Here is a 22,198-nt window from a genome sequence, read left to right as displayed (position 1 = left end):
CTGTTTACTCTCCAGTTGAAACAGAAGTTATGACAGAAATCAAAGAACGCGGTGCGCTTTTGTGTTATTGTGGCATTAAACCAGCGATGCTGCATATTTGTACCACATGTTTTCAACCAGGTTCTTGTCTTTCCGCCGCATAAATTTGTTCTTGAGTGCACAAGAACGAGCGCCGCTTTTATGCAGGATTGTAGCAAAACATTGATGAATGAGATGTAGTCTCAGATGTTTACAGCGTATCGTATAAAAGGCACACAGCTGAGCACGAATGAACACATATGTCTGCCATCTGCAGGGTTTGAGTTTATATAAGATAATCTTATTAAAGAGGTGGTCATGTGATAATTGAAGAGCGCTCGAGTGGTTTGAGGCTGAAAGCGTACTGCAGTCTTTCAGAGTTATCTTTACTTAAATTCTGTTTGAATTGGCCCGACCACACGGGCCTCAGGTTCGCAGGGATGTCCGCTGTGATTTACGCACCACTTCATCTGAGTTTATTTTGCACTAAACCTGAACTTTTGTCTTGAGTGGTTTACTGTTGAAAGCTCTGCTGTGTTTGAAGGGAATCTCTTTTACTGATGCTCTCTAATTGTTTCTTAAAGCTTTTACAGAGTTGTGTAGCTTATATGTCTGTTTTTAGTCACTTTTATTTGAATTCTGATTTGTACGGTACAATACCATTCAAAAGTTTGAGGTCAGTAAGATCTAAATAATGCTTTTATTCAGCAAGGATGCATTACATTGCTCAGAAGTGACAGAAAAGACATTAGTAATGTTACTAAAGGTTTTTATTTCAAATAAATGCTGTTCTTCTGAACCTTCTTTTCATCAAAAAATCTTGAAAAAGTAATGGTTTTCATAAAAATATTACTTTCGACATTTATGATCTGAAGGATCATGTGATACTGAAGACTGGAGTTATGATGCTGAAAATTCAGTAATAAGATTTTACAGTATTTCTGTATTTACTGCATTTTTATGCATATATATATATACAGTACAGACCAAAAGTTTGGACACACCTTCTCATTCAAAGAGTTTTCTTTATTTTCATAACTATGAAAATTGTAGATTCACACTGAAGGCATCAAAACTATGAATTAACACATGTGGAATTATTTATGGAATTATATACATAACAAAAAAGTGTGAAACAACTGAAAATATGTCATATTGTAGGTTCTTCAAAGTAGCCACCTTTTGCTTTGATTACTGCTTTGCACACTCTTGACATTCTCTTGATGAGCTTCAAGAGGTAGTCACCTGAAATGTTCTTCCAACAGTCTTGAAGGAGTTCCCCGAGAGATGCTTAGCACTTGTTGGCCCTTTTGCCTTCTGTCTGCGGTCCAGCTCACCCCTAAACCATCTCGATTGGGTTCAGGTCCGGTGACTGTGGAGGCCAGGTCATCTGGCGCAGCACCCCATCACTCTCCTTCTTGGTCAAATAGCCCTTGATGCCTTCAGTGTGACTCTACAATTTTCATAGTCATGAAAATAAAGAAAACTCTTTGAATGAAAAGGTGTGTCCAAACTTTTGGTCTGTACTATATATATATAAGAACTTCATAAAAATGAGATTCTAAGTTAAAATAAAATTATTTGGAGGTATTTTGGTATTTTACACCCAATAAATTCGTTGCATATTTAACAATAAGATATGTGTCCCTGTTTTGATTTGTTGATTCTCTGTGTGGTTTCAGCTGTCGGATGGAGGAAAGGCTGCTAAAGCAGGAGTGGCCGTGGGAGATCAGGTCCTGTCCATCGACGGCATCAGCACTGATGGCATGAACCACCTCGAGGCTCAGAATAAGATCAAATCCAGCACAGACAAACTCAGCCTCTCTTTACAGAAGTAAGAATATGCATGCACTGCTTTGGTAATGGGCAAAATAGTTATGGATTATTTAAGTATGTGTTCTGAATAGTACAAACATGCAGTCTGTTTCTGCAATATATATACTGTACTGTGCACATTATGCAAATTGAATACACAGAATATACAAACAACCTTTGCCAAATGTGCAGTATACAGCAATGCATAGACTACTGTATCCTTTGTTTTATTATAAGACAAAAAATAATATATAGATTTATAAAATGTATTCACTAATTTAAATGAATTAATGTTTATTTATTTATTTATTATTCTTTTACTTTGTATTTTTTATTATTTTTGATTAGCTTTTGTTTATTTTATTTGTGTTTTTATTTAAAATGAAAAAAAAATTATTTAATTATTTGTCATTATTTTATCAATTTATATTAAATTAATTAATATTTATTTGTTTGTTAGTTTGCTTTATTTAATTAAATATTTTCCCAAGGTGATAGCTGAATGCCACTCACTGAATTGAACATGCGACATGAGATCACGTGACAACATTCTATTCTACTATTTGAAATGTTTATTATGGAATAATGCCTTCTGTTGTTGTGTTTTCTGTTCTTTTTTAATTCTGAAAGGTAGTAAGAAAGTAGACATTGACCAACAGAGCTGTCAAGATCCAAATATGACAAGAAATGTAAAATCCCAAGACATTTGATCATTTTGTGTGAGAAACAATATGAACTCAAAATGTTGTTATTGTAATGTAATCTTACCTTCACACAAACTTAAGAGCCTTGGCAAATGAAAATCTACCATTTTGTTTATTTATACAATGCATTGCTTATATTTTATTTGTTTATTTATTATAATTTGATGAATAAGGGAAGTCTCAGAAGTAATGAATCTAAAACAATCAGACTGCACAATCTCAAGGGACACAATCTGATATTTTGTGTAAGCGCTCACATTCGGTCTGTAGTATGTGCAGAGAACTAGTGGAGCACAATTGTCCAGACCTTTGACTGGTTCTCTCTGTGTGTATGAGGGCAGAATAAGTGTGTTTTGTTTCCATGTGTGTGCCAGCTTCCTGTTTCTCTGTTTGGTCCACTAACGGTTTTTGGATTAAGTTTTCTCTCACTGTCAAGCCATGGGAATCACACACGCACATGCTGACACGTAAGACTCTCGGTTTGCTCTGTGGTGACAGAAAAACACGCACGTGTTGGTCTGGTGGAAATGAAAACATCAAGAGAGAGACTGACAGACAGATACATTAGCCATGTCAAACATGACAATTAGGAGAGAAAATATGCTCAAATGTGGGTTTTTTCAAGAGAGATATACAATGAAGCCTTTTTTTTTGGACGTTTAAAAAATATATGTCAGGACCACTGTCGTCAAAATGATAGACACTTAGCATACAGTTTGGTTTGGCGGTATGGTTCTGTTCTGGACAAAAACTCCCTGCCCATCTATGCAGCCTGTCATGAATGAGCACAGCAATAATAAGCAGAACAGAACAAAGCAGATATCATTAATGTACTTAATGATATTTAAGTGTAACACATTATTTAAGATAAATGGAGTCTGATTCAACGAGGAAAATCAGAAAGCAAATTCCTGACTGGGGCGAAAGGAGGAGCTGGGGATGGAGGTGGGTAATTTGCTCCTGAGCAAGAGAAAAAGCAGCTGAATAATACTGAATAGAGCTTATATAGGAATGCCGTGATAGGTGTCATATTCCTATAGGCAGTGTTGGGGGTAACGAGTTACAAAGTACATATTTATCTCATTATGGATATTCAGAGGCGCCGTGATGTACGTGATTACGTCATCGCATTTTGACAACATTGATTCGTCAGAAGATACCAATGCTTTCGTTCCTCTGAGCCAAACAGAAATGATTGTTGACGCTTAGCCCCACCCCCGTGCCCAGATTGGTTCAAACTGTCCCGTATTTAACCAATAAGTAGTCTTTTTAACTACTACTTAACATAGCCTACTGCTTTGGAAAATAAACGAAAACAAAGTGAAAGTAAAGTCTGTTGTGAGTGCATGAATACAAACACACAATAACACATTTGCATGAGAAAACTCTCAAGGATGAAACAGTGGTACATATCTGATAAAGCACTGGAATTTATGTCTTGGGTCGTTTACTGGGTCCCAGTAAAATCGATTCTGACACATATTACAGCCAACGAATCGATCATTTATAATATGTATGTTATGTATGTATGTATTTATGTTGCACTCTGAATATTTCTCACTAATTTTGTGTGTAGTTTGTGAATCATTTGCACTGTTTTTGCACTGTATTGTTGAAGACAATTTGTTTTTACTGTATGCTGCATAGTTTGTGTTTATTGTTCATACTCCAATTGAAAATATATTTCTCAGAAGAAGAAAAAAGAAATGCAATTTATCTTTAAAAGAAAATATAAATGAATGTTTTATGCCTTCATTTGATAACCAGAAAAATGTAAATACACAACATAATTTCTGAGGGGAAAAAAAACATTTCATAAGGCTATTTTAAGAAAAATTTAATAAATTAAGTTGTTTTTATGCATTTAAATAATGCATGCTAAAAAATTAAACATATGGTGAAGAAAAATTAAAACATTTCATAGGGCCCTAAACATGTAATTTTGTTAAACTTTTAATAAATTGCTGTGAAAATGTATAAGTGTTATGAATTTAATTAATTAGACATGCTTTTTGATGAATACAATTAAATTTAAACATTAAAAAGGAGTTGAGAAAAAATAAAACAGATTTTATAGGGCCCTATAAAAACAAAGTAAAGTAATAAGTAGTGAAGTAATCTAGTAACTAATTACATTTTTGAGTAACTACCCCAACACTGCCTATAGGTATACATTTTCCCACACGGTGACGTAGAGATGTGGGGGCGTTTGATTGAGGCTTTTAGGAGGGTGTGAATGAGTCTTTTATAAAGAATATCTCTTTGGGTTTGAGACTTTAGTCTTTGCAACTTTAGGGATGTTATCTATTCAGGAACAGCTTGTAACACTCCAAAGAGAAAGGAAAACTTGAAATCGCATCATATGACCCCTTAAATAAAACTATGTGATCAAAAATAAATAAATAAATGAAAATATTTTATTTATTTATTTAGTATTAAATTCAAACGTAAATCTTACATTTAGGTCTTTTTATTTTTTTTTGAGACAGTTCACTTCATCTTACCCATTTTCAGGTTTACACTGTGTGCAGAGTGTTGTTTTGATATGTAGTGCTGGTTTAAATCACTTTCTCTGTTTTACTGGGGATTAGTAATAGTAGAACTACACCAGCATCAGCAACATCTGAAACCAGCAGTGTGTGTGTGTGTGTGTGTGTGTGTGTGTCCCTCTGTGTGTTTGTGTGTGTGTAAAAGTTAATGACTGAAGTGTGGTATGCAAACCTTCTTCATGGTTCTTAAAGTATTTTTTCTGTCTAGATGAACTCCATTTCGAGCATTGTGGATTTCTGAAATGTTTCTGTGCAATTCATAGTGTTGCCTCTTGGGGTCTCCAACCTTTTTAGCGCCAAGGACCGATTTAATGTCAGACAATTTTTTCACGGACCGGGCTTTAAGGTGTGACGGATAAATACAACAAAATAAAATGATACAACTGGCATAAAAACTGTGACCAACTGTGACCTTCATGTGACCAAGATGTAACACAGAGAATCCGTCCTTTTTTCAAAATAAAAGATCGTTATGGCTCAGCGCACTTCTGCCTGTTATTTGTTTAGCAAAAAATCCACTATTCCCGGCTCTTCTGGTCCAATCAGCACAGGGCTGTGCCACAGAGTTGTTTTGTGTTGAAAATGTTCAAAATATATATAATAATGAGCGAGTACATCATGAATCCATTTTCCATACCATGTTTTTGTCTTATCCTGAATCACTACGGTACAACTATATTAAGTGTTTATTTTCTGACTATTTTATTCTGGTTGGGTTCGGCGATGCTGCAGAGTAGCACAGTACCTGCGTGACTCGCCACAGATGTAAACAGAGAGAAAAACTTTTGTTGCATGAATTGCATTTTGAAACATTTCAGAATATGCATGAACTCTGTAGCTTGGCAAAAAATAGACAGGTTTCAATTGATGTACTAGGAGTAATGCAAGAAGTCAAGTTTCTCATCTTTCTCCACTAAAATGCTCTGTTGAAATTTTGCCCATATCAAGCAACATATAATTTACAAATGTTTCATTATATTCTAAATGTTTGGCATGTCTTTTGTCTTCTGCACAGCAGTGGTACTGTATGCTTTAGTCTGGGTTATCATCGTGGTTTGGGTTTAGTTTGACCTCTTATGGCTTATATTTTCTGTTATTTTTAATTACTGCAGCCTGCAGGTAATGGGTAATTTTATTCATTAAATGCTTTTGTGTGAATCTGAAATCGTTGAGAAGCAAGACACTGAGAGCCCAGCAGTTTGTATGTTTGAGTGTGTTGAAGTGTGCGTCTGCGGATCTTAAGCACTAATGGAGGACGCTGGGGTTTTATTGGAGAGCTGCTGTGGAGATGCCAGACTCGGCTCCAGTTGCAGAGATGTGGAGTTTTACAGGCTTTCTGGTGATTCTCATAGATGACAGTAGATTACACAGAGAGAACAAGAGGCTCCATGTTAATTAAAAGCACATGCAGTGAATGATTTTATTGATATTTTGGGTTTGTGTTTGCTGTGAGAGAGCCAGTGTCGCCGCTGTACTTCATCTCACTTACCATGAGCTCACACAGATACTCATATTAAGTACATTTCTAATGCTCATTTCTTAAGGTTTGAAGATATTGATCGGTTGATAAATTTCATTTGAACTTCTATCTGTTTGTTTGCTTATTTTTGTTCCATTAACTTTATTTATTTGTTTGTTTTACCATGAAGTCCATTTACATTTATGTAATTATTTATTTAGCAAATCAATCAAATCAATCAATCAATCAATCAATCAGTAAAGGTTTGAAGATATTGATTGATTGATTTTCCATGAGTTCCATTTGTTTATTTATTTATTTTCCATGATGTCCATTTGTTTGTTTGTTTTCCAATAAGTCTATTTACATTTATTTACTTAATTATGTACTTATTTAGTAAATAAATAAATTAAATCTATTTAATTATTTATTAAATTAATAAATTAAGTCTATTTATTTATTTATTATTTTATTATTATTTATTTATTTGATTTTTTAAATAATGTTTATTTCTTGAAGGGATAGTTCACCCAAAAATCTAAATGATGTCATTAATGACTCACCCTTGTGTTGTTCCAAACCCGTGAGACCTCAGTTCATCTTCAGAACACAGTTTAAGATATTTTAGATTTAGTCCGAGAGCTCTCAGTCCCTCCATTGAAACTGTGTGAACGGTCTACTGTCCATGTCCAGAAAGGTAAGAAAAACGGTTACATTGAATGATTCATTCGCGAATGGGACATCACTACACTGCAGTGAACTCTCTCACAACAGACACGGAAGAGAAGACAATGCTGAATAAAGTCATAGTTTTTGCTATTTTTGGACCAAAATGTATTTTCGATGCTTCAAAATATTCAGATTTTCCTGTTTTGATGTTTTTTACAGTCAGTTTTTTTGATTTCGTTCTAGTAAACCTGAGCTGTACTTGCTTGTAACCAAGATGGCTGAAGTGAAGGGTCTTGCCTTGTGTTGACGTGTGTGTGTGTGTGTGTGTGTGTGTGTGTGCCCACATGGAAAAAACCTATATAAACATACAGTGTATATGTTTCAATATAGGTTTTTTTGATATAGGTTTTTAATATATGTGACATATATAAAATTGTACATATATGTATGTACATATATATGAACATATATACAGTACAGACCAAAAGTTTGGAAACATTACTATTTTTAATGTTTTTGAAAGAAGTTTCTTCTGCTCATCAAGCCTGCATTTATTTGATCAAAAATAAAGAAAAAACAGTAATATTGTGATATATTATTACAATTAAAAATAATTGTTTTCAAATTTATTATACTTTAAATTATCATTTATTTCTGTGATGCAAAGCTGAATTTTTTGAATCATTATCACATGATCCTTTAGAAATCATTCTAATATGATGATTCATTATCAAAGTTGGAAACAGTTCTGCTGCTTAATATTTTTTCAGAACATGTGATACTTTTTAGGATACTTTGATGAATAAAAAGTAAAAAAAAAAAAAAAAAAAAAAAAAAAGAAGCTATGTTTTTAAAATATAAATATTTTGTAATAACAATATACACTACTGGTCAGTACCAGTACCTGGCCAGTTTTTCTTCTTTTTTTAAATAAAATCTATACTTTTATTCAGCAAGGATGTGTTAAATTGATAAAAAGTGATAGTAAAAAAAATATATTATTAGAATATATATTATTTGAATTTTTTTTTATTTTGAATAAATGCAGTTCTTTTTAACCTTTTATTCATCAAATATATTAGACAGCAGAACTGTTTCCAACACTCATAATAAATCAGAATATCAGAATGATTTCTAAATGATCATGTGATAGACTGGATGTCACATGTGACACTGAAGGCTGGAGTAATGATGCAGAAAATTCAGCTTTGCATCACAGGAATAATTTTTTTTTAAGTATATTCAAATAGAAAACTATTATTTTAAGTTGTAATAATATTTCACAATATTACAGTTTTTTCTGTATTTTTGATCAAATAAATACAGGCTTGATGAGCAGAAGAAACTTCTTTCAAAAACTTTAAAAATAGTAATGTTTCCTAACTTTTGGTCTGTACTGTATATGTACATATATGCACACATATATTTACACATATATGTACATATATATATGTGCATACATATACCTATATAGGTACATATATGCACGTATATATGTACCTATATGTTCACCTTTAATAGTAAAATTTAAATCCATAGCTGCTAGGCAACATAAATAAAAGTCCAAAATATAGAAATGTACATTATGTATTTACAAGAACAATCAAATATTACAAGAACAAAAATAAGACAAAAAACTGAACAGAAAAAAAATTATCTTTATTATTCTTTGAAGGTCTGTCATACATACAGTCGGCATCTAGTCATAGCTGGGGGCGTGGCGAGGGCGGAGTCGGCGTGGGGGAAAACACTGCGAACATCGTGTGTATCTGAATGACAAAAATGTACATATTGAGCACTCATTCCCAGAGACGCGTAGAACAATTTTAGTCTCTTTTAACTTTAATATTCATATACACTAGTCCATATCGATATTTGATTCATTTTACAGCCCTAATATAGATGTATTCATTCAAAAATAGCCAAATTCCGCGACGTTCTGCTTTATACAGCCAGTTCTATTTTTGACTGGATTCCGCGATTCAATCGTTTAGCAAACACAGACGGGGTGAATTTATGAATGAAAGTGTTAAAGTTCTGACACAAAACTAAGTTGTAACGTGTCCACACGCTTTTTTAAGTGTATGTTCGACACACAGATCTGGCGTTTTGGAAGAGTGAAACCGATGTTTTGAAACCGGGTCCCAGAGTGGATATATTTGAAAACGCCGCCTTTGCGTTTCGTCTTGACGGCGAATCCGTACATTTCCTGAAAATAGGGCGTCATCAGCCCACGTCTCGCCCCTAGTCAAACACCACTACATCACGTAACAGCAACAAAAACATGAACAAACACTGAATGCTAACATTAACACGGATTAATAAATGTATTGTTCCATGTTCGTTTGTGTACCACGCGCAAGGTTAATCAGCAAATCCATGTCTTCTTCTCCGTTTTAAGTGAATCTCTGTGGCAGAATTACAGCGCCACATGCTGGTCTGGCATGTGTACTACATCGGTTTCGTGTGGACGCAGATATTTCTTGAGACGAGGGAAAAAAAGATCAGGGGTCCGTCTCCGTGTGGACGGGGCCGAAGAAGTAACGGGTACTTACGGTTATGGATAGAAATGTAGCGGAGTAAAGAGTACAATATTTGCCTCTCAAATGTACTTGAGTAAAGTCATGAGTACTCCCCAAAAATGATACTCGAGTAAAGTACAGATCCCTCAAAATTGTACTTAAGTACGGTACTCAAGTAAATGTATTCCGTTACTGCCCCGGCTCTGTATATCATGTTAATATATTGCCATAGTTAAATTCCATAACATGCCAATTACATGTGATACCAATTTAACATGTTTGCACATACATAAGTTCTTGCATAATTTTTACCGTTAATTCTTAGTTTTTGCCTTGATAATAGAAAATATGAGCTAGGCATCATGTATGACAGTCAAAAATGGGATATGAGCTCCAAAATGACCAGATCCTGCCATTAACTATATAGAAGACATATCTTGTATGTATAGGGCTTATATGTGGATATGAAGAAGCAATACAGGAGACCTATATTTCCTGTATATGCACTTATATGCACCTCAGTTTTGCCTATATGTGGCATATATACGCATATATCCACATATAGGTTCTTTCCATGTGGGTGTGTGTTTGGAGGATGTTTATATTGGCCGTTCTGAGACACGACAGGCTTCTGTTTCCACATGAATGAACTTAAATGAGTTTATATCCGCTGAAATAACAAAAAAAGTACTTTAGGGAAAAGAATTGTGAAATCTCAGTGTTGTTTTTTTGCCCTTGAACGGCCTCTCTCAACAGCTTGAATCACATAAACTATGCTAAACAATGAAAACCTGTAATTCTTTTTCCCTTTTTGCGTGTGTGTTCTTGATTGTACGCATGTGTTGTTTATGCATCTGTCTGTTTTTGTGTTACGCTTCAGGTTTGACGTTTGTTAGGCCACATCCAAACACACAAATGATCCTCGCTGGTTCTGAACGCTTAAACACACAGACGGGTGCCAGATCCTCATCAGAGCGCAGATTAAACTGACCACACAACTTCCTAAGCACAGAAGATGTCAAACATAGCATCCGATTCAAGCGTTCACAGCAGGGTTGACTGCAGGTTACTTGATTATATGGGTTTGTGGGAGGTGTTTTTCTGACCAATTGGAGGAAATGTTTAGCTTGGTTTAATTATACCAGCTAAACTTCATTTCAAACCACTTTTGCGTAACCACAGGATCATAACAACCCCTGACATGAGTTCACATTCCCAGAGATAGACCGAAGAGCTTATCTATGCTTAATATTTATGAGTTAAAGATGCTCAAAGAACAAGGGAAATATATAGCTTCTAAGTGAAAACTTTTTAATTTTAGAATACTTAGTAAATTTTAGAAACAATTACATAGAACCATCTTGTAACACATTATATTAAAGTTTGAAAGTTTGAAGTAGAAAAACTGAAATAGTATTTTAGTTTTTACACTGTGGAAAGTTCTTTAATTAGTATTAGATGAATCTGGGGAAGTTTTCTGAAAATGTTTGTGCAATGACACTAATGAATGAATGAAGCTGTAATAATACTGTACACTTATTTTAGTAGTATTATTAATATTGTTCAAGTTCCTGTTAAGAGTCGACTTTCTCACCAGATGAACTTCATTTTGACTCTCGCAGATCTGAATTTGGACTGTTAACACTCTTGTGTACCAAATGTCTGAAAGATTATTCTGAAAGAAAAACAGTTTGGACATTTGGATTCAGATGCAGAGAGAACACAAATGTTTCTCTGTAATTCATCTATTATAACTGATATTTCATTAGCTAAATTTGTAAACAATAGGACACAGAGAGAGACAGAGCCAGCAAAAGATGCCAGATCTAGAGTTAGGCTTAGTTACTGTATTGTTTATTTTGAAGTTTAGTGTGACTCATTTTCTGTGTGCACATTCAGAGTGGAAAAATAGCTTACTGTGTAGTGCATACAGTTTTTTTATTTTTTAAGTGAAATATTACCCCACTCACACTTTAAACAGTAGTATGCTACATCAGAAGGCCTCATTTGCATGATTCATTTTCCAAGTTTCTCAAGTAATCATCTTGTCAATAATTTTTTTGTTGCATTTTTAAACCAATTTTGTATAAAATGTCTTACATTTACACTTGAGTCAAGGAAGGAGATAAATAAACTTGCTGGAAATGAAAGGTCAAGTTGAGTACATTGCATTGTGGGATGCAGTTTGTTTTTCTTCCTAAATATTTAGAAATTTAAATGACTGAAGATTCTGAGATGAAAAATGTGTCAAAATGAAGTTAGTTTATGCTTAAAACAATAAAAAACTGGGTCTTAACTTAATTCAAAGGAAGAACCAGATCATCTTTCTTACCCCATTGACAGATATTTTCCCCTGCTTTTTAAATATCAACTCATTTTATTTTGAAACATTTTTTTCAGAAAACAAGTCTTTATTCTTTTGCTGTGCTGAAAATCCTTCACCTAATTTACCTAGTATTACTTTAAAATTTTGCTTGTAAATCTCTTATTACTCTATATTTTCATTAAATCTTGCAGTCAGTTTTTTATTAACTTGTTTTCTTGCAATTAGCAAAGGTTTTGTGTTTCTTTTTTTAACTGATTAATCAGAGGCCTCATCAATATGAACTTATGCACCTCTGTTTTGGACTGAAAAAAAAAGGATAATTTTGGAAATATTCACAAAAAGAAAAAGAGGTGCATAAGCTCAAGGACGCCAAAGATCAATCAGTTCCAAAAATAAGTACAAAACCTGTGCAAGAGACTGAATCCAAGATTTGGTGATAATATAGGAAAACATTAAAAAAAATGTTGTAGGCCAGCCCTTTTTTGAACAAGAACAACGCAAGTGCAGCAAGGTGGGAAACAATCATTAAAGGTACAGAAATGATCCTCTTTTTTTTTTTTTGGAAGCTGTTATACAATAAAAATATACTTGTGTGAGCAAAATTTGTTTTGTCCAATGCAACTACACTAGCATTAGGACGGTGCAATCTGCAATTCTTTGCTCAAACAAGAAAACAGACAGATTTGTTACTCTTAAAATCGGGCAGCATCAGGGTTACGTACATGTATATGAATCAGGTTTGCACAGATGTCTAATGTGAACAAGAAAGAGAGTGTGAATCAATCAGGTCCTTTAGCTGTTGTAAACCTGCACTTCTGTTCTGGACTGTGTAGGATGGTCAGTTTGCCCTCACATGAACATGATTTGTATGCCATGTGTGTGACTGCTCTCAAAGCATTAAATTACTCCGTAAACCTAAAAAGCACTTTTATCTCTTAATTCGCTCTCTGTGAATTCTAAGCTCTTAACTGTCTAAAAGTGTAAGCTGAAGCTAGTTTCACCAGAACAACACACACTGTCCTGCACTTCGGCACATCCCTGAATGTGTGTGTCGGCATTCACAGGATCTCACAGCTGGATAACATCCCATTTTCCATCAGCGAGATACAGCGGGATAAAAAATCAACATTTGGAAGAGAGTTCAAAGCGTAATGAAATTTCCACCCTCAGATTATTCTGATCAACATGGTTTTGAACTTGAAAAGAATATAATAATGACCTTCCTTCATGTCCTTTTGCTCTCTTGATTAATTACTGATATAGTAATCCCTGATTTCCACATAGCATCTTAAAGGAATAGGTCACAGAGAAATCAATATTCTTTCATTCCGTGGAAAACAAAGGTCTAGAAGGAGATATATTGCCTAAATTGCTCTTTTCCATGTGCTGTAAATAGGTCCAAAATGACAAATTATATCCAGTATATATATAAAAAACGATACTTTGAAAAATATTCTGGATGTTTCATTATAGTTTTCAGATCAGTCTACTGGTTTCTGGGTTGTTTAAAGAAATGGTACCTAGATTGTTGTTACCAGTACCATTTAAAGTTCTGTAGAAAACCATTTCTGGTTGTAATTGGAGCCTTAGTTTTTAAGAGTGAATTTAATGCCATTTTTGAGCCTATACAATCTTACATACAATCTCAAAAATAATGGTTCTTTATTGGCATTGAAGGTTCCTTCAAGATCCTTTAGCATCAGTTGAACCTTTCCATTCCATTCGTGATTCAATTTCTTTTCTTTTTTAGCAAAATAATCATTGTTATCTTGATTATTGCGCTAGAAAAATATAATCATAATTATTAATCATAATTATTGTCGTTAATCGGAAAAAAAAAAAAAGCTGATATGTCTGCTGGTGTTTTCAGCTCATCAGGGCTTTTCTGTAATGTAGAGAGTGCAGGCGCATGGTTGCCAAGTTGTGAAGATTAAGTAAACCGTTGGACAGAAAATGTATTGATTTATGTAAAAAAGCACTGAATGGTGGATTTACACTCTTGAAATCTTGTAAATGCAACCTTGAAAGCTTGTGGAGGCTTGTTTCCAATGCAAGAGAATGCATATGCCAAATTAAAATAAACAATCACCAGCAGGCAAATAAATGTTCAATAAATTTAGAGAAATCGCATTTATCATGCAATCACATGACTTGTCTGAGAAGCAGGAGTTTCATTTTGCTCTCCATTTATCTCACTGCTATCTTATTAAGATAACACAGATGTGATATTTTGTTCCTGCGGCTTGTTTTTGCCATTTTTTCTCACCCAGACACAAATGTTCATTCACACACTGTAGCAGAACAGTGGAGTTTGAAAGAGTTTTAGTTATTAATAAAGGGAAATCAGCAAGTCGTGCATCAGACTGCAGTCTCAGGGTGTGAGATATAAATGAGACGTCAAACAGATGCTCTGAGAGAGTATCATGATGACGGCACCCTAGGGCAGATGTACACCGTTTGTGCTACAGATGTAAATGTGTAGAAATGTAAGTGATCAGATGGTATTCACATAGTGGATAATAGTAGTAGTAGAAATCCCACAGACTTGCTCTAAAGGAGGAACTTGTGCTTCAGACCAGAATATCACAGAAACTTCACGGTGGACAAGTAAGAAACCAAAGCCAAAGTTCTGAGAACATTTCCTGTTTGCTGGGATTGTGTATGTTTCTGTCTAAACATGAACGAACACAGACACACACACACACACACAAAGAGCTGTTCATTCGAGTGTAATAAAATGGAGTTTATGAATGTAAGAATGACCTTCTTTGTTTATCAATTAAATACTATTAACTTAATAAACAGTTCCACATGTAATTTAAGACTTACTCTCATTGCAAGGTTATTGCCTGTGCTGTTTTTTTTGTCATTTTGTGTGTGTGTGTGTGTGTGTGTGTGTGTGTGTATTTTCTCTCTCTTTCTTTGACATTATAATACTGTAGAATGACAGAATGTTTTAATAATTTGATCTATCTATAAACATGATGCGTGTTAATTATTTTTAAAGTGATATTTATGGGCATTTTATGCATTTATTGTGAGAGGACAGTGTAGATCTGACAGGAAAGCACAGATTTTTGTGGAAACGTTTGTGTTGTGTACATTTGGGATGCTTTGATGAATAGAAAGATCAAAAGGATAGACTTTACTTGAAAATTTCTTTTGTAACATTATAAATGTCTTTACTGTCACTTTTGATCATTTTAATGCTTTGTTGCTGAATAAAAATGTTAATTTCTTAAAGAAAAATCTTATATACACAGTAGTGTATATCAAAGCCATTTTGAGGTGTTTTAGTCTGTGGCATTGTTTTTAACATCTCTGTATTTGAATATCTGGATTTCATTTGACTTGCTTATTTCATTCCATGCAAGAAATTGGCTCCTTACAACACTGATGATTATTCCAACTTTTGCTAGGAAGGATATTTAAAGACTGTATATCAAATTTCATTGAACATGAAATCAATTCATGAAAAAAAAATGTAGTTTACAAATTTAAATGAATTAAATCAGACTATTTTCTCTCTCTCTCTCTCTGGTGATGTTCTGCTGGTCTTCTGTGGATCTATATTGAGTGATACTAAGAACAGAGTATTAGCTCATAACTGCTGAGTGTGAGTGCTCATGTTCATCTGAACGGATCAGCTCAGTCTAAAGACCTCCGTGGAGGGATACACAGCCTTCTCATGAACTCACAATGGTCACGTGTGTGTGTGTGTGTGTGTGTGTGTTTACATAGAAACAAAGATGAGACACATACTGTAGGAACAAATGCTTACATCTTCTATTATATTACACTCTTCAAGATGTCTGTGACTGTATTTTAGGTTCAAAATTGTACCCAGAAGCTAAATCGGACAAAACCTCCCTTTAGGAGCATCTTTAAAGGTCAAAGTGATTCATAAATAAATAAAAACTAAGAGATGTGTGAGATTGTTCTAGAAGGTCTTGAGTTCAGATTCTCAGAGATGGTAACTAATACTCAAGCACTCTGCTAGCCTCACACACACATGCACAGCAACAGTATCGCTTACTGTCAAAGCATTGTTTGAGTTTAATAACACACCATGTCATACACTACCAGTCAGAAGTTTGGAATGATTGAGAGTTTTTAAATGGTTTTAAAAAAGAAGTCTCTTCTGCTCACCAAGGCTGCATATATTTGATCACAAATACAGAAACATTATTGTGAAATATTATTGCAACTTAAAATAACACTTTTCTGTTGAATATATTTTAAAATGTAATATGATGCAGTGTTATATGATCCGTCAGAAACCATTCTAGTATGCTGATTAGCTTCGCAAAAAAACATTTCATGTTTTTAATGTTGTGCGGCTTCATAAAAAAAAAAAAAATCAAACACAACCATTCAAAAGCCACAATAAAGTCATTTAAAATGTTACAAATTAATGTTGTTCTTTTGAATATTCTATTCATTAAAGAATCCTGAAAAAATGTGTCAGTTTCCTCAAAAATATTAAACCGTTTTAGTAACTGTTTTCTAAATTGATAAGAATAATAAGAATCATTATTAATAGCTGAGCAGCAAATCAGCATATTAGAATGATTTCTGAAGGATCATGTGACACTGAAGACTGGAGGAATGATCCTGAAAACTAATCTTTGTATCACAGGATTAAATTACATTTGAAAAAATATTCAAATAGAAAATACTTCTTTAACATTTCATATTATTTCTGTTTTTACTGTATTTTTGATCGAATAATTACAGGCTTGCTGAGTATAAGAGACTTCATAATTATTCCAAATTTTTGTCCACCACTAGTTTAAAACCAAACCTGGTTTCTTTATAGGATCCAAACATAATTCTGTCTCCCCTGCAGGCGAAACAAATTCAGAACCACTCTGCAAACTTCCATGCGGTCGCTCCGTGGCATTATTAATACAGGCCTATGATTTTACAGCAAACCACATTTAGATGTTCCCTGTGTTCTGCCACCTTCAGCTCTAGATGTGGTCACAGCAGATTCATTAATGCTTTTGTCCATTGCTTGTGTTCCAACAGAGCTTCCAGTCTTCCAAAACCAGATGTGGCACCAAAGGTATGAGCTTTATACACACATACAGCCAGCCAGAGCTCACAACTGGAGTATTGTGTATATGTCATTATTCCCCTCTGAGACAGACACACAGCTCTATATGTATGCATGAGTTATAGTTGTGCATGTTTGTAGCAAACATAAGTGTGCTGTCTTGAATTGCTAAAAGTCACATGCTGCATTTAGGTTGTGGTGTTCAGAATAGAATACTAGAACAATGCTTACCGAACATTTATTATTAATATATATATATATATATATATATATATATATATATATATATATATATATATATTGTGAAACAGTGTGCTACTTCGGTGTCACATGATATGCACGTTCCTCATTAAGAGGCATGTTTAATGTAGAAAGTTACTTGTCCAGTTATAATCCCTGATAGATATGATTATTTACATTTATGCATTGCATTTACATTTGTACATTTGGCAGACCATTTTATCCAAAGTGAACTGCATTGCATTCAAGCTATAGTCATATGACCAAAATATTTATCATGGCATAATCCGTTCTGTCCTGCATACTTTTTTCTAAAACAATATATACTGTATTTAGTAAGTGGTCAGCTAGTATTCCATTCTGAACATACTGACACATATTATTTAGGTCTCCAGTGGTGTAGCTTCTATTGTATAATCCATTTGTTGTTGCCTTGATTTTGAGTTGCTGTTGTTGTTTTGAGTCCTGCATGTGCTTTCCTCCATGTTTAGGATTATTCCGTGGAAATCATCAAACCCGTTTCCATGACAACCTCCATTCCATCTTCCTCTGACATCACAAACTTCACCCACATCACTTCATCCTCCAATAGGAGTGCCCGCCCGTTTGCAGGGGCAGGGTCATCACACATAGCTTCTATTCCGTCCGCTGTGTCTGCTTTTGCACCCGCCTCCTCAGCTCAAAACCCTAATCCACAGGCTCCGCCCACTCCTACTGATGGCTCACCCAATCATCTACCGGCGGTGCCCCGCCCTTCAGTGTATAACACACCCATCAATCTCTACTCCAATGAGAATGCTTGTGAGGTTGCCATGGGCCAGAGGCGGGGCCTGCTAGAAAGCCAGGGTGAAAGCTTTCACATGAATGGGTAAGAGATTGATTGACACTTCAGTGCTCCACCCAACATAGAGCTCAACTCAAAACGTGACAACTGCTTTTTCAGTGGGCTGGGTTCTGGAAGCATATTTCCAGTTTGTTTTCTCCATAAATGTTTCAGAAAATATCTTTAAAAAAATATTCAGAAAATATTTTCAAAAAACTATGTAAGGACAAAGAGACAAGGCTGTGCACTTACAATAGAAGGGAATTCTTAAACTAGACATGCGATAAAACTTTGTAAATGATGTAAACAAATCAGTGTTGCTTTTGTGGCTTCTCTGGTACAAAAAGCATCTTAAACCAGTATAAGCTGATTTACTGGGTATATTAGATGGTTTTAGCCGGTTTTTAGGCATTTTTCAGCTAAAAGTAATGAGAATGACACAACACAATTACTAAAACTTTCTACGTATATATCACTGTTCAGAACAAGTTAAAACAACTTCTGAGCTCACGTTCAGTCTATCTTTAAATATTCAGATGTTTTCACTAAAAATCATAGATTTTAGATTACGTTTTTACTTCCAAAACGCACCGTTGAACTCTATCGCCTTTTTTTGAACATCTTCATATTGCCAACAGCAGACTCTGTCACTGAGAACAAAACATAACATTTAAATTTAAAACTGTATTTAGTTGATTTCCATGATGTCCCCCTTTTTGTAACATGGTTAAGTCCAAACATGCACTTCAGCTGTATGGATTAAACCATAAGTACACAACAGGTGAGTTTTGAATACTTGGCACAACATCATATGGAGTTATCAGAAGTCATGCCAACATTTAAACCCAACCAAAGTAGGAAGTACATCTATCAAATATAAATTTTTACCCTTGTACATTTTCAATGAATACATAGTTTTTATACTTTATATGCTATTATACTTTTAATAATTTTTTTGTGGGGGATCTTTAGGCCACTAATGTTCCGGAATTTTCTTTCATACTGGCAGCATCTCTCAGTATCTCTTTTCACGCATTGACGTATGTGAGATTCTGTGCGTTTATAGGCAGGTGTCAGTGGCTCTGATGTTTGCCTGTATATTTAGCTCTGTGTAATGCTATCTGTTGTGTGTTTTGGTGTGTGTGTGTGTGTGTGTGTTTGAGGGCTCTCCCTTGGATAATGCCCCAGGGGAAGCTCAGATGTATTTTGTGTGGGTTTCATATTTTAATGATGGTTTTAAAGTGCTGATTGATATTACGCAGATGAACTCTCTCATTACATGTGCTGATGCACACGCATATTCTGCGACTCACATCATCAAATCAGCATGTTTGTTGTGATTTTGTTTGTTTTTTTATGTGCTAATAACATTAACAGCATAATATCAGCCTGCCATCAGCACAGATTAGAGTTTAATCACCTAATAAACCCATTCTGCTTCTCGTTAACTGTTCGGAACACTACTTATACTAGTCATACTGCTATTTTTGCAGTATGTGCACATATTATTCATGGGTTATAACCTGCTACGAGTGCCAAAATATGCAGTTTATTCTGCACAGTATGCTAGCATTTCATTCTAAACATATTATTTGTTAAATGCCTGGACGCTGTGTCTGAAAAAAGGAGTGAAAGAGGAAAATATTACAGATGTGGGAGAGAAAACTGATGAGAACCAAATGCTTCTCGTCATACTTTGCACTCATCTAATGGTTTTTATCCTCCCTCTCTCATAAACTGTGATAAATCCTCCTCATTATCCTCATACAGCTGTACATTATAGATTCAAATCAGTGGCAGTCCTGTTTTTTTTTATGATTTTTATAGGCAATTGTAGAGAACACATATTCCTTCTTAATGCAGCCCTGCGTGTGCCCGGTTCTGGATATTGTATTTTGTTTGAATGGAAAGAATTCCTCTGGATTAATTTAGTTTTTCTCTTTGTCGGACCAATATGGTGTTTTTAAAGGAATAGTTCACCCTTGTTTCTTCATCAGAAAAGATTTGGAGAAATTCAGCATTTGCTCACCAAATGCATCAACTACAGTGAATGGGTGCCGTCAGAATGAGAGTCCAAACAGCTGATAAAAACATCACAATAATTCACACCACTCCAGTTCATCAACTAACATCTTGTGAAGTTACAAATCTGTGTGTTTGAAAGAAACAAATCCATCAAGGTATTTTAACTTGAAATTGTTGCTTATGGTCAAAAATCATTGCATAATTCAAAATCAAGCTTCATCCATCTGTTGGTCTGTCTCAGAGGGCCTCGGGATCAGTGTTATGTATATTTAGCCAGTGATGAGATGATTGAATGAGTTTAATGGTTATTTTTCTCCTCTGTTCTTTTCAGCAAATGACTCCAGCCACAAAGTCAGTATCATACTGATGCTTCTTTCATTGTGTGTGTGTGTGTGTGTTGTAAATATTGCCATGATTTGTATTGAAAACATTGTTTTCCCAAGAATTTTCCTTCATCTAAACTTTGAGAGTGCTTTGCTTTTCTTTGTGAATATAACTACCACTGTGAAGAACTTTAGTGTTACTTGTCTTGTAGTTAATGTAGTCTAATTTACATTGTACTCAAGATGTGGTACATATTCAAAACCCATGGGAGGCCTACTTTTCTTGTTTACTTTTTTTTCTTCCTTTGATTGGTATCGTAGTACAGTATCAGATGGTGATATCACAGTATTTTAATATGAATGATGTACTTAATGATCACCATGTTTATGTAGCCTGCTAGGATTCACATGGTTTTCACATGGTTTTCCAAAAGTAAACAGAAATATTTTTTTTTTAGTGTAGCACTGCTGACCCCTGCTGAAGAAAATCAATAGACACCATCACAAAATTTGTAATGGTTTTGCTTGTTATAATGGGACTTGTATTGGTTAAATGGAAACTGTAATGGTCTCTGTGGGTCTCTGGTCTCCGTCTGTTGGTGGCTTGTTAAAACCAATAAAACCTAAAGAAATATGTCCCAAAACACACTACAGGAAACCATTTTAATGGTAAAAAGTTGATGTTTTGTTATGTCTGTAATGGTTTTTGTAGTGGAAACCATTAGAATTTTTAGTGATGGTTCTATTGTTTTTATTTTTTTTCCCCAGAGCAGACTCAGACTAAAGCAAAGCAAAACTGGGTTTTGGTTTGTTGTTTCTTCTGTTTGTTTCGCACGAGTGTGTTGACGTGAGTTTGACGCCGTGCATGTTAAGTTCCCTCTGTGACGTGTGTATCGCAGTGGTCGAGTGGTCAGGAGTTTCTTCTCAAAGCTGTCGCGTGTGTTTTGTTCCACGTGCAGCAGCGCCATCTTCTGGCCTCATGCGTTTATACAGTCATTTGTTTAATTTCCTTTGGAGGATTTTAAAACTCGACAGCTTTTATGTTAAATATTACCTATTTATCCGAAATACTGACTAGGGTAGCGCAAAAAGACGGCATTTGAGGTATTTCCGCCGATTTTATGATCTTCGTCCCCATACAATCAGTGAAGATACGAACTTCTTGGAATTAATCTTCAGAAATGTTTTAACTTTTTTTTTTTCCTGAGAAGTTTAAAAGAAGCTTCTGGTGCTTTGAATACACTCACCCCCCAAGTTTAACTTGAATATGAGTTCCCTTGCAAAGTTTTACCATGGTAATCAAGCTGTCACAATAGGCTACCATAGCTCTAAAGCAAAACTGCGCACACTTACTCGATATAAGTCACTGCTATAATATAAAAATGACAGAACGATTGTGAACGCTTCATATTAAGGTGTTTTACAGTATTTGCAATAAATGTAACAGGCTACCTAAGTATTTTGGCAGAAACCATGGTTCACCACGGTGCGTTTTTGCTTGGGAACATTTGAATTAAATGCCTCCAAAAGCCTTTCCATTATGTAATGGCAGTTTTTAATTTTATTCTTCATAGTGGTCCTCCAACTGTGTTTAAGTGAGTATCTGAAACGTGTGTGCCATCAGTAAAACCCTTCTAAAAGAGAATGCATGATTGAAATGTGTTAT

The 22,198-nt window shown here is 34.7% G+C and overlaps 1 protein-coding gene across 5 annotated transcripts in view; it reads left to right on the top strand.

The window, feature by feature from the left end:
- Nucleotides 1–22,198, top strand: part of LOC132140635 (PDZ and LIM domain protein 5-like) — a 48,237-nt gene that overhangs the window by 9,699 nt on the left and 16,340 nt on the right. For 2 of the 5 annotated variants that reach the window (XM_059549478.1, XM_059549477.1), the window contains exons 3-6: nt 1,701–1,852; nt 17,094–17,130; nt 20,541–20,560; nt 22,107–22,127. In XM_059549478.1, coding sequence (XP_059405461.1) covers nt 1,701–1,852; nt 17,094–17,130; nt 20,541–20,560; nt 22,107–22,127 — 230 coding nt within the window. Of the gene's footprint in view, nt 1–1,700; nt 1,853–17,093; nt 17,131–17,852; nt 18,230–20,540; nt 20,561–22,106; nt 22,128–22,198 lie in introns of all 5 variants that reach the window. The other 3 variants (XM_059549480.1, XM_059549479.1, XM_059549476.1) reach the window with 2 other exon arrangements.

This window comes from Carassius carassius, chromosome 5 (assembly GCF_963082965.1).
Source record: "Carassius carassius chromosome 5, fCarCar2.1, whole genome shotgun sequence".
NCBI classification, from domain to species: Eukaryota; Metazoa; Chordata; class Actinopteri; order Cypriniformes; family Cyprinidae; genus Carassius; species Carassius carassius.
The sequence above is the reverse complement of the archived record's forward strand: the minus strand, read 5'-3'. Positions and strand labels throughout refer to the sequence as shown.